Source organism: Myxine glutinosa, chromosome 3 (assembly GCF_964187855.1).
Source record: "Myxine glutinosa chromosome 3, kmMyxGlut1.1, whole genome shotgun sequence".
Taxonomy (NCBI): Eukaryota; Metazoa; Chordata; class Myxini; order Myxiniformes; family Myxinidae; genus Myxine; species Myxine glutinosa.
Window position 1 is genome coordinate 12,232,815 of NC_136263.1, and position 15,189 is coordinate 12,248,003.

At 41.6% G+C, this 15,189-nt stretch overlaps 1 protein-coding gene across 1 annotated transcript in view; it reads right to left on the reverse strand.

Annotated features, from left to right (window-relative positions):
• Nucleotides 1-15,189, reverse strand: part of LOC144891184 (disintegrin and metalloproteinase domain-containing protein 9-like) — a 76,583-nt gene that overhangs the window by 50,346 nt on the left and 11,048 nt on the right. The window contains exon 3 of the mRNA XM_078773545.1: nucleotides 3,555-3,632. Coding sequence (XP_078629671.1) covers nucleotides 3,555-3,632 — 78 coding nt within the window. The remainder of the gene's footprint in view (nucleotides 1-3,554; nucleotides 3,633-15,189) is intronic.

Here is a 15,189-nt window from a genome sequence, read left to right on the forward strand (position 1 = left end):
TGGAATCCAATATGGCGTCAGTAAATCAATTTCCGCCATCTTGAAATCCAATATGGCGTCAGTAAATCAACTTCTAAGTAGAACCATTCAATTCCTTGACCTCAAGTTTGTACATCCAGACACTAAAATCAAGGCTGTAGCTGGTATAGAACCAGAAATATTTGTAATTAAAGATTTTTAAGCCGCCATTTTGAAATCCAATATGGCGGCCACATTGGGGTGAATTCCAAAGTGGTTCCATATCTGAAAATGTTCTCCATATAATATTCTATCATTCTGCCAAATTTGGTGCTTCCATCACAAAATGCACAATTGGTTTGCTATGCCGCTGCACTAATTTGCCTGGTACACCTCAAGATCATGTGATGGATTTCAATCAAATGCTTCACAAAACCATTCCATGTTTGCGGGTGAGATTTGCTGTTATCAGGAAAACAAAACATGTCTGATAAAACCCTTGGAAAGATTTGCTCTCCAGCATCCTGGCAATTTATTGAATTGGGAGAATGAGAATGATGGTGCAACACCGCAGATTGAAATCAACGCTCGAGATGTTGCCACTTTACTCGATATCAATTTTCCTTGGCTTGTAAAAACAAAAAAAAGTTTCTAAAGAGAGTAAAATGATTAGTTTGTGCTATTCGTGGAATTGCAATAAAAAGTTTGCAACATCATTTGTGCTGTTGTGGGATTTCAAAATCGGCCTGTTCAAAAATGGCCACACGCTCATAACCCTAGGCCTAGAGATAAAGCATGACATGGACATTTCCGGCCGGTACACCATTGGTAATTAATCTCTATGGTAACACTTGTTGAGCGACACCAGGTCACACACACACAACATAGGCCATTTCCTTTGTTACTTGTGAAAATCGAAGATTTTTCAAGTATATTGGTTGGTCTGGTGCGTTATTCTGTCTCTGTCTGTCTGTCTGTCTGTTAGTCGGCTACAGGTCACAATTTTCAACCGATCTTCACGAAACTTCACCAAATGGTAGATTTGGTCATAAGCAAGAAGCATATTGTTTTTGGGGTCAAAAGGTCAACATAGGTCAACGGTCACCAACTGTGCCATCTTTCGAAAATGCTCAATTTTCATCCGATTGACTTGAAATTTGAAGAGGATTTGCATATCTGGTCAATGAATTCAATCACCAATTATATTTAGGCCAACAGGTCAACATAGGCCAAATTTCTAAAATCCTCAATTTTCATCCGATTGACTTGCAATTTGAAGAGGACTTGCATATCTGGACACTGGATTCAACCAAGTATTTTTTTTAGGTCAACATAGGCTAAAAGGCCAACATAGGCCAAGTTTCTAAAACCTCCATTTTCATTCATTTAACTTGAAATTTGAAGAGGATTTTCACATGTGGTCACTGAATTCAACCCCAACTAATTTTGAGGTCAACATAGGCCAAAAGGTCAACATAGGCCAGATTGCTAAAATCCTCAATTTTCATCTGATTGACTTGAAATTTTAAGAGGATTTGCACACCAGGTCACTGAATTCAAGCACCAATTATTTTTGAGGTCATCTTAGGCCAACAACTTATCTTAGGGATTTCGCAAGTATCATCCTATGCATGACATTTTTTTTTTTTGGCTGTTTTGGTGCTGTACAGGTAAACTGAGATGACCTTTGGAGGGGTCATTAAGCTTGTTGTCCAAGGAGGGGTCAATAAGTGTCTGCTGACACTCACTTGCGAACTTTAAATATCCACATGGTACCTTTCAAAAAAGGTAAGCCATTATGTGCTCGTACCTTGGTGAAAATACAAAGTACGGTGTAGCTGTTTTGATTTGTGCCAGCAGACAGGATTAAACCTGAACTACAAAGGCTTCAGTTTGCACCAATCTGCAAAATACAGCTCAGAAGAGAATTGCACAAATAACAAGCGTTACGCCTCGGTCCCCCGTCGGGGAAGTGATGTGAGTTGACAAAGTGGAAGATGCAGAAAACATGCTATGATATGATATTTCGCTCACAAGGTTCAGACATACATGGCGGCGGCCATCTTGGATTTTGACGTGGCGACCCAATTTTCAATAGCCTTCTTCCTTGTGCCGAGATACACCCAGACACCAAATTAGAAGTTGGTACTTCGCTTATTTTTCAAGATATTCATCTCACAAGGTTCAGACATACATGGCATCAGACATATATGGCGGCGGCCATCTTGGATTATGACGTGGGTTGCACCCACACACCAAATTCGAATGCGGTCCTTCGCTTACGCACGTACGCACGCATGCACGCACGCCCGCACACAAACACGCACGCCTGTACTTAATGAGTTAATAATTTGGGAGGAAGAAAGTAACACACACACACACACACACACACACACACACACACACACACACACACACACACACACACACACACACACACACACACACACACACACACACACACACACACACACACACACACACACACACACACACACACCGTTTTCATCGAACGGTCCTATTAAATAGTTTACTTTCCTTTTAGCGTAGCTGAAAACGTGATCTTTCCCCCTTTTTCTTCTTCCTCTTGTTCTTCTTATTACGACATAAGTGTAGGTTGTGCTGGGAATAACAGGCCACTTTATTTGGATTTATCTAGGCTCCTCATGCTCTTCTTCATAGGTTTGTTTTCGAAAAGATCAGACACATGCTTGTATCTCCTTAACAATGTTCAAGACAACCCTCCATTGTCCAAAAAGGCAAATACACTGGTATATGTGATCAGTTGACTCGACAAATACAACGGACAGACACACATACACCTCTGATTGGTCGTTTTAGCAGTAAACACATCAGCTTATCATTGCGATATCACAATACTGACTGTAAGAACATCCAGAAAGAGAGAGTCTGAATGGGGAGGGGGGGGCAGGAGGGGCAATGCCCCCACCTTTTTTTATTTCATTAGTCTACAGTTAAGATAAAAACATCCCGTATTTAAACGTATAAACTGTATTTGTGATTTCATGTACACACTGTGAAAATAAACACATTAACAAACGGTAATTTTGGAAGTCAGACCTCGTTACCCATTATTAATAATTATAAAGCCCTTGCCCCCCCCCCTCCCCATAAAATAATACAATAAATAATATAAATATACCCATAATATAAATAATAATAATAACTAATAATAATAAAGAAATAATAAATAATAAAATAGAAAAGAATAATAATATAAATAGAAATAATATAAATAGAAAAGAATAATAGAAAGTAATAATAATATAATAATAATATAAATTAATAGAAAAGATTAAATAATAATAATACATAAATAATAAATAATAATAGAAATAAAAAAAAATTAATAAATAACTAATAATAATAATAACGTAATAATAATAATAATAATAATAATAAACTAATAATAATAACTGAATAATAATAATAATAATAAATAAACCCGTAATAAACCCATAAAATAAACCATAATAATAACCCATAAATAAACCCATAATAATAATAAACCCATAATATTAATAGAGAAGTCAAACTCCGCCTATGCTCTGAATTAAACCGTGAAAAGAACTCACCCCATTGCCGTTGCATTTGGCATCGCAGTTCACAGTGCCAAGGACGGAAACATTCACACACTGACGGTTGTAGCATATCTGAAAGGAGACAAAGCAGAAGGAGTTAGGTAGAACATTTTTGTGATTCGATTTTCTACCTACTTCCCCCTCATGCGCTTCAGGACATTGGTGGAGAAATATCCACGTGGATTCTCCATTATTTAGAACCTTAACATTGTTATTGTCAGAGATCACAAGAGCAATACGTCCCAGAGATACAAGGGCAATCGGACTAAAATTCAGCCTCTGGCATTGAATGTCCATATTACCCCAGAAAATACTTAGCCTTGCTTGTGCTCACTTACATGGCTGGACTCGACTACTGATGTTTAATTTGTTCACGGGCATCGGACAGGGTTCCGCCCGGAGATGTGCGCTGTTTTGTAAGTGCTGCAGTCGTCCATGTATGTTCGGGCAGTAATTTGTAACCTGGTCAGGGTGCACCTATATCTAGGATTGGTGTCCAGAGTGGAAACCTATCCATGGTTGGTTCCTTGCCGTGAAGATGTTCAGGACTTATCAAAAGCATGACGGCGCTCTGTCAATAATAATATAACTTTTTGACGTCACTGATTTTATTCACTGAAGTGAAGAAAACTTGATTACAGGAGGAGAAAGAAAAAGAGAAGGAACGAAAAAGGGGAAGAGAAAAGGAGGAGGAGACAGAGGAGCAGAAGTAGAGAGAGGAGGAGGGAGAGGAATTGAAGTAGAGAGAGGAGGAAAGGAGGAGTAGAGAGAGAGGTGCAGAAGTAGAGAGGAGGAAAAGGACGAGGAGAGCGAGGAGCAGAAGTAGCGAGAGGAGGAGGAGGAGGGGAGAGGAAGTGAACTAGAGAGAGAGGAGGAAAAGGAGGAGGAGAGCGAGGAGCAGAAGAAGAGAGAGGAGGAGGGAGAGGAACTGAAGTAGAGTAAGGAGGAAAAGGAGGAGTACAGAGAGGCAGTGAAGTAGAGAGAGGAGGAAAAGGAGGAGGAGAGCGAGGAGCAGAAGAAGTAGTGAGAGGAGGAGGAGGAGAGAGGAGGTGAAGTAGAGAGAGAGGAGGAAAAGGAGGAAGAGAGCAAGGAGCAGAAGAAGTAGCGAGAGGAGGAGGAGGAGCAGGAGAGAGGAGGTGAAGTAGAGAGAGAGGACGAAAAGGAGGAGGAGAGCAAGGAGCAGAAGAAGTAGAGAGAAGAGGAGGAGGGAGAGAAAGTGAAGTAGAGAGACGAGGAAAAGGAGGAGGAGAGCGAGGAGCAGAAGTAGCGAGAGGAGGAGGAGGAGGGGAGAGGAAGTGAAGTAGAGAGAGGAGGAAAAGGAGGAGGAGAGCGAGGAGCAGAAGAAGAGAGAGGAGGAGGGAGAGGAACTGAAGTAGAGTAAGGAGGAAAAGGAGGAGTACAGAGAGGCAGTGAAGTAGAGAGAGGAGGAAAAGGAGGAGGAGAGCGAGGAGCAGAAGAGGTAGAGAGAGGAGGAGGAGAGAGGAAGTGAAGTAGAGAGAGAGGAGGAAAAGGAGGAAGAGAGCGAGGAGCAGAAGAAGTAGAGAGAGGAGGAGGACGAGCAGGAGAGAGGAAGTGAAGTAGAGAGAGAGGACGAAAAGGAGGAGGAGAGCAAGGAGCAGAAGAAGTAGAGAGAAGAGGAGGAGGGAGAGAAAGTGAAGTAGAGAGACGAGGCAAAGGAGGAGCAGCGAGGAGCAGAAGAAATAGAGAGAGGAGGAGGAGGAGAGAGGAAGTGAAGTAGAGCGAGAGGAGGCAAATGAGGAGGAGAGCGAGGAGCAGAAGAAGGAGAGAGAGGAGGAGGAGCGAGAGGAAGTGAAGTACAGAGAGAGAGGAGGAAAAGGAGGAGGAGAGCGAGGAGGACGAGAGCGAGGAGCAGAAGAAGTAGAGAGAGGAGGAGGGAGAGGAAGTGAAGTAGAGAGAGGAGGAAAAGGAGGAGGAGAGCGAGGAGCACAAGAAGTAGAGAGAGGAGGAAAAGGAGGAGGACAGAGAGGAGCAGAAGTAGAGAGAGGAGGAGGAGGTGGGAGAGGAAGTGAAGTAGAGAGAGGAGGAAAAGGAGGAGAGCGAGGAGCAGAAGAAGTAGAGAGAGGAGGAGGAGGAGAGAGGAGGTGAAGTAGCGAGAGAGGAGGAAAAGGAGGAAGAGAGCGAGGAGCAGAAGAAGTAGAGCGTGGAGGAGGAGGAGCAGGAGAGAGGACGAAAAGGAGGAGGAGAGCAAGGAGCAGAAGAAGTAGAGAGAAGAGGAGGAGGGAGAGGAAGTGAAGTAGAGAGACGAGGAAAAGGAGGAGGAGAGCGAGGAGCAGAAGAAATAGAAAGAGGAGGAGGAGGAGAGAGGAAGTGAAGTAGAGAGAGAGGAGGAAAAGGAGGAGGAGAGCGAGGAGCAGAAGAAGAGAGAGGAGGAGGGAGAGGAACTGAAGTAGAGTAAGGAGGAAAAGGAGGAGTACAGAGAGGCAGTGAAGTAGAGAGAGAGGAGGAAGAGGAGGAGGAGAGCGAGGAGCAGAAGAAGTAGAGAGACGAGGAGGAGGAGAGAGGAAGTGAAGTAGAGAGAGAGGAGGAAAAGGAGGAAGACAGCGAGGAGCAGAAGAAGTAGAGAGAGGAGGAGGAGGAGGAGCAGGAGAGAGGAAGTGAAGTAGAGAGAGAGGAGGCAAAGGAGGAGGAGAGCGAGGAGCAGAAGAAGTAGAGAGATGAGGAGGAGTAGGGAGAGGAAGTGAAGTAGAGAGAGAGGAGGAAAAGGAGGAAGAGAGCGAGGAGCAGAAGAAGTAGAGAGAGGAGGAAAAGGAGGAGGACAGAGAGGAGCAGAAGTAGAGAGAGGAGGAGGAGGTGGGAGAGAAAGTGAAGTAGAGAGAGGAGGAAAAGGAGGAGGAGAGCGAGGAGCAGAAGAAGTAGAGAGAGGAGGAGGGAGAGGCAGTGAAGTAGAGAGAAGAGGAAAAGGAGGAGGAGAGAGAGGAGCAGAAGAAGTAGAGAGAGGAGGAGGAGGAGGTAGAGGAGGTGAAGTAGAGAGAGGAGGAAAAGGAGGAGGAGAGCGAGGAGCAGAAGAAGTAGAGAGATGAGGAGGAGTAGGGAGAGGAAGTGAAGTAGAGAGAGAGGAGGAAAAGGAGGAGGAGAGCGAGGAGCAGAAGAAGTAGAGAGAGGAGGAAAAGGAGGAGGAGAGCGAGGAGCAGAAGAAATAGAGAGAGGAGGAGGAGGAGAGAGGAAGTGAAGTAGAGAGAGAGAGGAGGCAAAGGAGGAGGAGAGCGAGGAGGCCGAGAGCGAGGAGCAGAAGAAGTAGAGAGAGGAGGAGGGAGAGGAAGTGAAGTAGAGAGAGGAGGAAAAGGAGGAGGAGAGCGAGGAGCACAAGAAGTAGAGAGAGGAGGAAAAGGAGGAGGACAGAGAGGAGCAGAAGTAGAGAGAGGAAGAGGAGGTGGGAGAGGAAGTGAAGTAGAGAGAGGAGGAAAAGGAGGAGAGAGAGAGGAGCAGAAGAAGTAGAGAGAGGAGGAAAAGGAGGAGGAGAGAGAGGAGCAGAAAAAGTAGAGAGAGGAGGAGGGAGAGAGATGAGGTATGGAGCGGCAGAGAGTGGAGTCATCAGCAAAGAGATAGAGAGGATCCTTTCTGGCAGGTCTTCCATCGCATGATGTGAGGACAGTCTCACTCTCCGGAAAAACAATCTCTTGCTTGAAGCCGATTACAATTCAAGAACTTGTGACACGGTTACCCAAGTATACGGTGCATCGCATTGTCAGTGAGGATCTGAGGAAAAGAGAAGTGAAGGCAGAACAGGTGTCACAGGTCCTCAGGGAGGAAGAGAAATCAAACTGGCTTGATCTGCACACAGCATCTTCACAAGATTCCCTTGGGAAGGCAACACTGACGGAATGCATCGTTGCCAGATGAAGAACTGACGTGTCATTCACTGGAAAGGAAAGGGCCGATCTCTCTGCACCTGGAAAGGCCAAATCCTACCAAGGAAGCATCAAGGTGCTTTACATCATTTTATACGACGACATTGGAATTTTGATAAACGATCAAAATTTTTGATAAATCCAATTTGGTTGAAATGATCATCTGAGACCTGCAGAGAAAAAAGGCTTCTGGAAGGAGACCATCCTCTTCCAGAACAATTGTGTGCCACATGCAAAACAAAATGTCTGTGCTCTGTTAGTTCGTGTCCTTGGAGTAGATGGTTTGTCGTGGGTAGTTGTGTCTCAGCCACTGTATATCATGGATTTAGTCGTGGGTAGTTTTGTAGTTTTATTTATTTGGTTATTGTATTTTGTATTTTGGTTTATTTATTGTATTTTGTATGTATGCAATGCATATGTATATATATATGTAATGTATATGTATGTAATGTATATGTACATAATATGTGCAATGTAATGTATATGTAATGTAATGTATAATATGTATATAATATATGTAATGTATATGTAATGTATATGTATGTAATGTATATGTATATAATATATGTATGTATGTAATGTATATGTATATATATGTAATGTATATGTATGTAATGTATATGTATATAATATGTGTAATGTAATGTATATGCATATGTAATGTAATGTATAATATGTATATAATATATAATATATGTAATGTATATGTATATGTAATGTATATGTATGTAATGTATATGTATATAATATGTGTAATGTAATGTATATGTATGTAATGTATAATATGTATATAATATATAATATATGTAATGTATATGTATATGTAATGTATATGTATGTAATGTATATGTATATAATATATGTATGTATGTAATGTATATGTATATAATATATGCAATATATATGTATATGTAATGTATATGTATATAATATATGTAATGTATATGTATGTGTGTAATGTAATGTATATGTATATGTATCTAATGTAATGTATATGTAAGGCATATGTATGTATGTAATGTAATTGTAATGTATATGTATGCAATGTATATGTATATAATATATGTAATGTATATGTATGTGTGTAATCTAATGTATATGCATGTATGTAATGTACATGTAATGTATATGTATGTATGTAGTGTAATGTAATGTATATGTAATGTATATGTATATGTATATGCATGTAATGTATATGTATATGTATGTATGTAATGTATATGTAATGTATATGTATGTATGTAGTGTAATGTAATGTATATGTAATGTATATGTATATGTATATGCATGTAATGTATATGTAATGTATATGTAATGTATATGCATGTATGTAATGTATATGTACATGTAATGTATATGTATGTATGTAATGTAATGTAATGTATATGTAATGTAATGTAATGTATATGTATATGTATGTATGTAATGTATATGCAATGTATATGTAATGCATATGTACAGTGCATTCAGAAAGTATTCAGACCCCTTCACTTTATTCACATTTTGTTATGTTGCAGCCTTATGCTGAAATCGTTTTAATTCATTTTTTCCCTCATCAATCTTCACTCAATACCCCATAATGATAAAGAGAAAACAGGATTTTAGAAAGTTTTGCAAATTTATTGAAAAGAAAAAACTGAAATATCACATGCACATAAGTATTCAGACCCTTTGCTATGACACTTTAAATATAGCTCAGGTGTCTCCCATTTCTCTTGATCATCTTTGAGATGTTTCTACACCTTGATTGGAGTCCACCTGTGGTAAATTCAATTGATTGGACATGATGTGGAAAGGCACACACCTGTCTATATAAGGTCTCACAGCTGACAATGCATATCAGAGCAAAAACCAAACCATGAGGTCGAAGGAACTGCCTGCAGAGCTCAGAGACAGGATTGTGTCGAGGCACAGATCTGGGGAAGCCTACAAAAAAATTTCTGCTGCATTGAAGGTTCCCAAGAGCACAGTGGCCTCCATAATTCTTAAATGGAAGAAGTTTGGAACAACCAGGACTCTTCCTAGAGCTGGCCGCCCGGCCAAACTGAGCAATCGGGAGAGAAGGGCCATGGTAAGAGAGGTGACCAAGAACCCGATGGTCACTCTGGCTGAGCTCCAGAGATCCTGTGTGGAGATGGGAGAAACTTCCAGAAGGACAACCATCACTGCAACACCCACCGATCTGGGCTTTATGGCAGAGTGGCCAGACGGAAGCCTCTCCTCAGTGAAAGACACATGAAAGCCTGCTTGGAGTTTGCAAAAAAGCACCTAAAAGACTCTCAGAGTGTGAGAAACAAGATTCTGAGGTCTGATGAAACCAAGATTGAACTGTTTGGCTTCCATCTGGCCACTCTGCCATAAAGCTCAGATCGGTGGAGTGTTGCAGTGAATGACTTGGCCATTCCAAAACCCTCCATTTCTTTCTTTTCAGCCATTCCTTGGTGGATTTACTGGTATGTTTAGGGTCATTGTCATGTTGCAAGGTCCACCTTCGGTTGAGCTTCAACTCTCCGACAGATGGCCACACATTATCCTCAAGCACCCTCTGGTACAATGAAGAATTCATAGTGGATTCTATGATGGTGAGCTGCCCAGGCCCTGATGCAGCAAAGCTGCCCCAAACCATAATATTTCCACCACCATGCTTTACAGTTGGTATCAGGTTCTTGTGGTCAAATGCTGTCTTTGGTTTTCGCCAAACATGTCTTCTGATACTGTGGCCAAATAGCTCTACCTTTGACTCATCTGTCCAGAGCACATTGTTCCAGATGTGCTGGTCTTTGCCTAGGTGTTCATTGGCAAACTTTAGTCTTGCCCTGATGTTCTTTCTGGACAGCAAAGGTTTCCTCCTGGCACACCTCCCATGTAGATCAAATTTGTGCAGCCTCTTTCTAATGGCAGACTCGTGCAATTTGACATCAACAGTGGCAAGAGCTACCTGTCGGTCCCGTGATGACATTCTGGGGTTCTTAGAGACTTCTTTCAGCATCTTCCGGTCTGCTCTCGGACTGAACTTGCTGGGGGGGCCTGGCCTGAACAAGTTGGCAGTTGTTTGGAATCTTCTCCACTTGTAGATGATCTTCCTGACAGTCGAATGATTGATTTCAAATTGTTTGGAGATCTTTTTAAATCCCTTCCCAGACTCGTAGGCATCCATAACCTTCTTTCTGAAGGCCTCAGAGAGCTCTTTTGATCTCGGCATGGTGACGCCGCACACTTCAACAACAAAGAACAAACCGAACTAAATGTCTGAGGTTTAAATAAGACAGGTTCCTCCAAGATCCTCTCTAACGATGTTCTAATCATTTGCACCTGAGCTGGTGCACCTGATTCTAATTTTAGGTATTTGAAGTCGTGATAAATGTAGGGGTCAAACTGGCTTGATCTGGCAAATGGCAAATGGCGTCTAAAGGCGGTACTTTTTCCATCTGTGAAATTTGCATTTATGTTTATTTAAATTATACAATGGACTACAAAATGTAAATGTTTCATGATATTTGTTATATTATATCACCTTTATCTATCAATATTGTTGAAATGAAGATCAAATCGCTGTATGTTGAAATATGTTGAAAAAGTCAAAACTTTACATGGGGTGAACTTACTTTTTCACGTGACTGTATATGTAATGCAATGTATGTGTATGTATGTAATGTAATGTATATGTATGTATGTAATGTATTGTATATGTAATGTATATGTATGCATGTATGTATATGTATGTAATGGTTTGTATTTTGTATTTAGTCTTAGCCACTGTATATAATGGATTTTCACCATGCCATGTAGCTCCTACTTATCCCATGAAATGAAGAATAATCTGAGGCCAAGACGTTTTTCATCTGTTGAAAAGGTTAACACATCCATGTCCACTGTGTTAAGGACACTTCAGATGGAAGGATTCTGTACTGGGACAAAAAAGTTGATTGATTAATGTATGAAATGTGTTGAAGAGGATGGGGATTACGTTTGAAGAAGAACTAGCTGGTATACCGTCAAGGATGGGTGATGGGAGGTAATGGCATATTGATGGGATGGTACGACCATGGAACAGAAACAACAATCCTGAGACGCTTGAGCCTGGAGTGCTGCCATCCCATGGATTCCATGACGTCATCTGGCATAGCAAACACCTTGACAAAATATCTAATTTAGACTGACCCAAACGGAATAACAATTGTAAGTCCATTTAGATACTGTAAACAGAATTTTAAGACAATGGTAGTTATGCCGACAATACAGAGTTTGGTGACGATGCATGAAGCGGTGAGAGAGAGGAGAGATAGGAAATGGGACAAACACCGCCATATTATCAATACTAGGCCACGCTCCCTACAGGGGCGGCCAGCGGGGCTTATGTTATTATCCTTAATCAAATGTGCAATTCAAAACACCTCATTGCACTGGAAAAAAATGTACTGTAAAGTGTGGGGCTTGTAATACCTTCTCCCACCTGAAGGCGGCACTACACGATACACATTTACATAGATAATTTGTGTTCCCCTCCCCTTTTGTGGAAACCAGCGGCAAAGATGAAAAATACCACAAAAGACTAATTGGGGTCATGCTGATCTTATGTAGCAAGTTTGGGTGTAATCGTCCCAGAACTGTAGGAAGAGTTGAGCAACAAACAAACAAACAAATGAAAAATCGGTCAGACACCGAGGACTTGCCGGAATGTACTTTTTTATTGGCCATTTTGGAGAAATATGGCGGCCGAACTACGTGACCGATGACGTCATCATTTTTTTTTCTCCACCAGTTTATGCCGTCATGTCGCTCAAGAAATTGCATCTTGATTGGATGAAGTTTTGTACTTGTCGAATTATCAAATTATGACGTCATAATGGAGGCCTTGGGTCGAGAGAGTTAAAAATTGGGCACAGTCTATTCCAGGGCAAGACAAATATGTGTGTAAAGTTTGGCGATTCTAAGTGCAACAGTGTAGACATAGTGCTGCGCACAGACAGACAGACAAACAACAGACAGACAGACAGACAGACAAATCAACCGATCAACATACTTGCCGGAATCTTTTCCGGCAAGTAACAAACACCGGTCGTGAATTACAATAAGGATCAATATACATAATACAACAACACAACAACAGGCATTTTAAGGCCATTTTCCCTGCAAGAGCGGGGGTTAGATCAATATACATAATGTGACATCAAAAAAACGTTTGTTAAAGGTACATCTGTTTATGATGTATTGGTGTGATTACAGAACTTTTGAGATGACCCTTGTATAATTGGACAAGCCTGGTGTTGGCTTGTGGTTAGGGTGCTGGCTTGGGATCCTAGGATTCTGGATTTGAATCCCGGTTGATTGCTGAATTAACGCCAGGCAGGTTGACTCAGCCTGTCATCCTTCTGAGGTCGGAAAATTGAGTACCAGTTCACTGGTAATTCCCTGTGTGTCGCAAGAGGTGACTAACAGGGTTGGCGGCAGGAAGGGCATCTGTAAAAAAAGGCCAACCCCTGCTCTGCGGGGAAAAATGGCGTCTAAAGGCGGTTACTTATTTATTTATTTATTTTTCCTTGTATAATTGGACGATTAATTTATCATTTTGGTATTTTGGGTGCCAGGAGGTTTTGGCAAACACCTGCAAAGCAAAGAGTTATAATTTGGAGGAACAGATGACTTTTCTGAAAATATACACAGCCGGCTGGATCAAATCTGCGGGGTTCATGAGAGGTCCATTAATGAGATTGTGACTCATTGATTGAGCACTCACTTAAAATCTCATTTATAATTTAATTATAAATTGGAGCATGTCAAGGATCCATTGGTGTCCTTCGAGAAGAGGATGCGACTTTTCACCTGAAGGAAGAACACATTTTCAAATTTCCGCCCAAGTCACCTTCAGTCGAACGTCACGCATGGACTGCAGGCTCGTAAAAGACTGGGAATAATCGGGGTGTTAAAGAAGTCGTAGATTAGGATATTAAGACAATTATTGTCATCATGCACATCATGATGTTTTTTTTTTGTTTGTTCTTTTTACAGAGAATACTCAGAGAAGATGTGAAAGATCCCATAGAGACTTTCAAAAAGGGTCGGCCATTGAGCACAACTACCGAGACAATTTCCGAATTTATGCCTGGTTCTTTATTGATACTCCCAGCACACATGTGTGACCCAATAGTGATGCAGCCAGCAAAGCAAATTCGTAACTGAACGTCAGATATTCATTTACTGAATGAATAACAAAAATAAAACACAACTACCGAGGCAATTCGGTACCTTGGGCACCAGTCATGGCACTTCAGCAAAGGACCTCTGTGACCCCATGGGACTGATGCAATCTGTGAACTTTCCCACCCAGATTTCTCCCAATGGCAAATCCTCCCTTCTGGACTTGGTGATGACCAACTTTCCTGCCAATGTCTACTGCCCTTTCTTTGCTCCAATTGGTTAATCTGATCATGTGCTTGTGAGAGTCACCATCTCTCTGGCTATTCTCAGAGAGCGGCCTCAACGGCAGCGAGTCTAACATTTCACAGGTACTGCATGCCGCCATCTCCCTTCAGGACTGGTCTCCCATATTGACCGCCCCTGATGTTAACTCAGCCTGGGAATTATTCTTTCACAGCAACCTGCTCTCACTGATGCACAGATTCATCACATCTCATCTTCAATTATCCTACCCTTCTTCCAAGGGTGGACTGACGGTATTGTTGGCCCTCTGGCAAAAGGGTGTCTTTGGGCCCTCCAGATGGACTTTTTCAGTGACACTTAGCGAGACGTTCAAATGGTCACTTCAGCCGTATAATCTAAAATGAAGGAGATAGCGGGACGTTCGGACCGACCGAGTCAATTCACATCCTCATCTATTGAACATTATTTCTCCGCAAGGTCAGCAAGAAATACGTGTGAGGAGGGTTAATAATTTTTTTGGAAAAAGATGATACAAACCCAGTTTTTTGGAATGCACATTTATTGTTAATAATCATAAATTCTGTGAAGTTTAAAACTTTAGATTTAAGAGCGGTAAATGTTGTTTGTTCAAAGCAGGTAAAATGTTTAACAGCAATAAATTACTTTACATTTAAACATCGTATCGTAATTGAGGGTTGAATGTCGATTTTGATTGATTCCTGAAATAATGAAGCAAATTCTAAAATCGTCTTCCTCTGCCATTTCTGAAAATGTAAAACTTAAAAATATATATAAATATGTTTTATATTTTTAAGCACAGGCCCCTTGAATGCCTGGGCCCTCGGTCAGTACCCGGCTGCTCAGTCCGCCCCTGCCTTCTTCCCATCCATGGCACAGTGAAACCCGTGGAGGCAATTTGTTTGAAAAATTTGCTTTCTCTTCCTGGAAGGCAAATCCGACAAAGGCAATCTCAGTGCATTCCAAAAAGCCCACTACAAATGTGTGTCCAGTCTCAGGAGAGCCAGAAAACAACATCTGTCCAACCTCAAGAATGAACTTTCAAACTTGTCTCCCTCTATTAAAACCTGGTGGTGCCTTGTTAAGTCTGTCTATGGAGTTTGCTTCCCTTCCATTCCTTTCCTCACTTCAAACGGCATCACAGCCAACTCCGCTCGTGAGAAGGACGAATGCCCCAATTCATTGTTTACTTCCAAATCCTGTGTCCCCAACCCCTCGCTCTTCCCTGTCGTACCCAACTGCTTCTGGACATTGTGTATTTTGCACCTGAAAAGGTGGAGAAGGTTCTTTCAACCCTTGACTCTGACTCGGCTGCTGGACTGTACGACATCAGCTCACGTGTCAAATAATCCTGCTTTGCT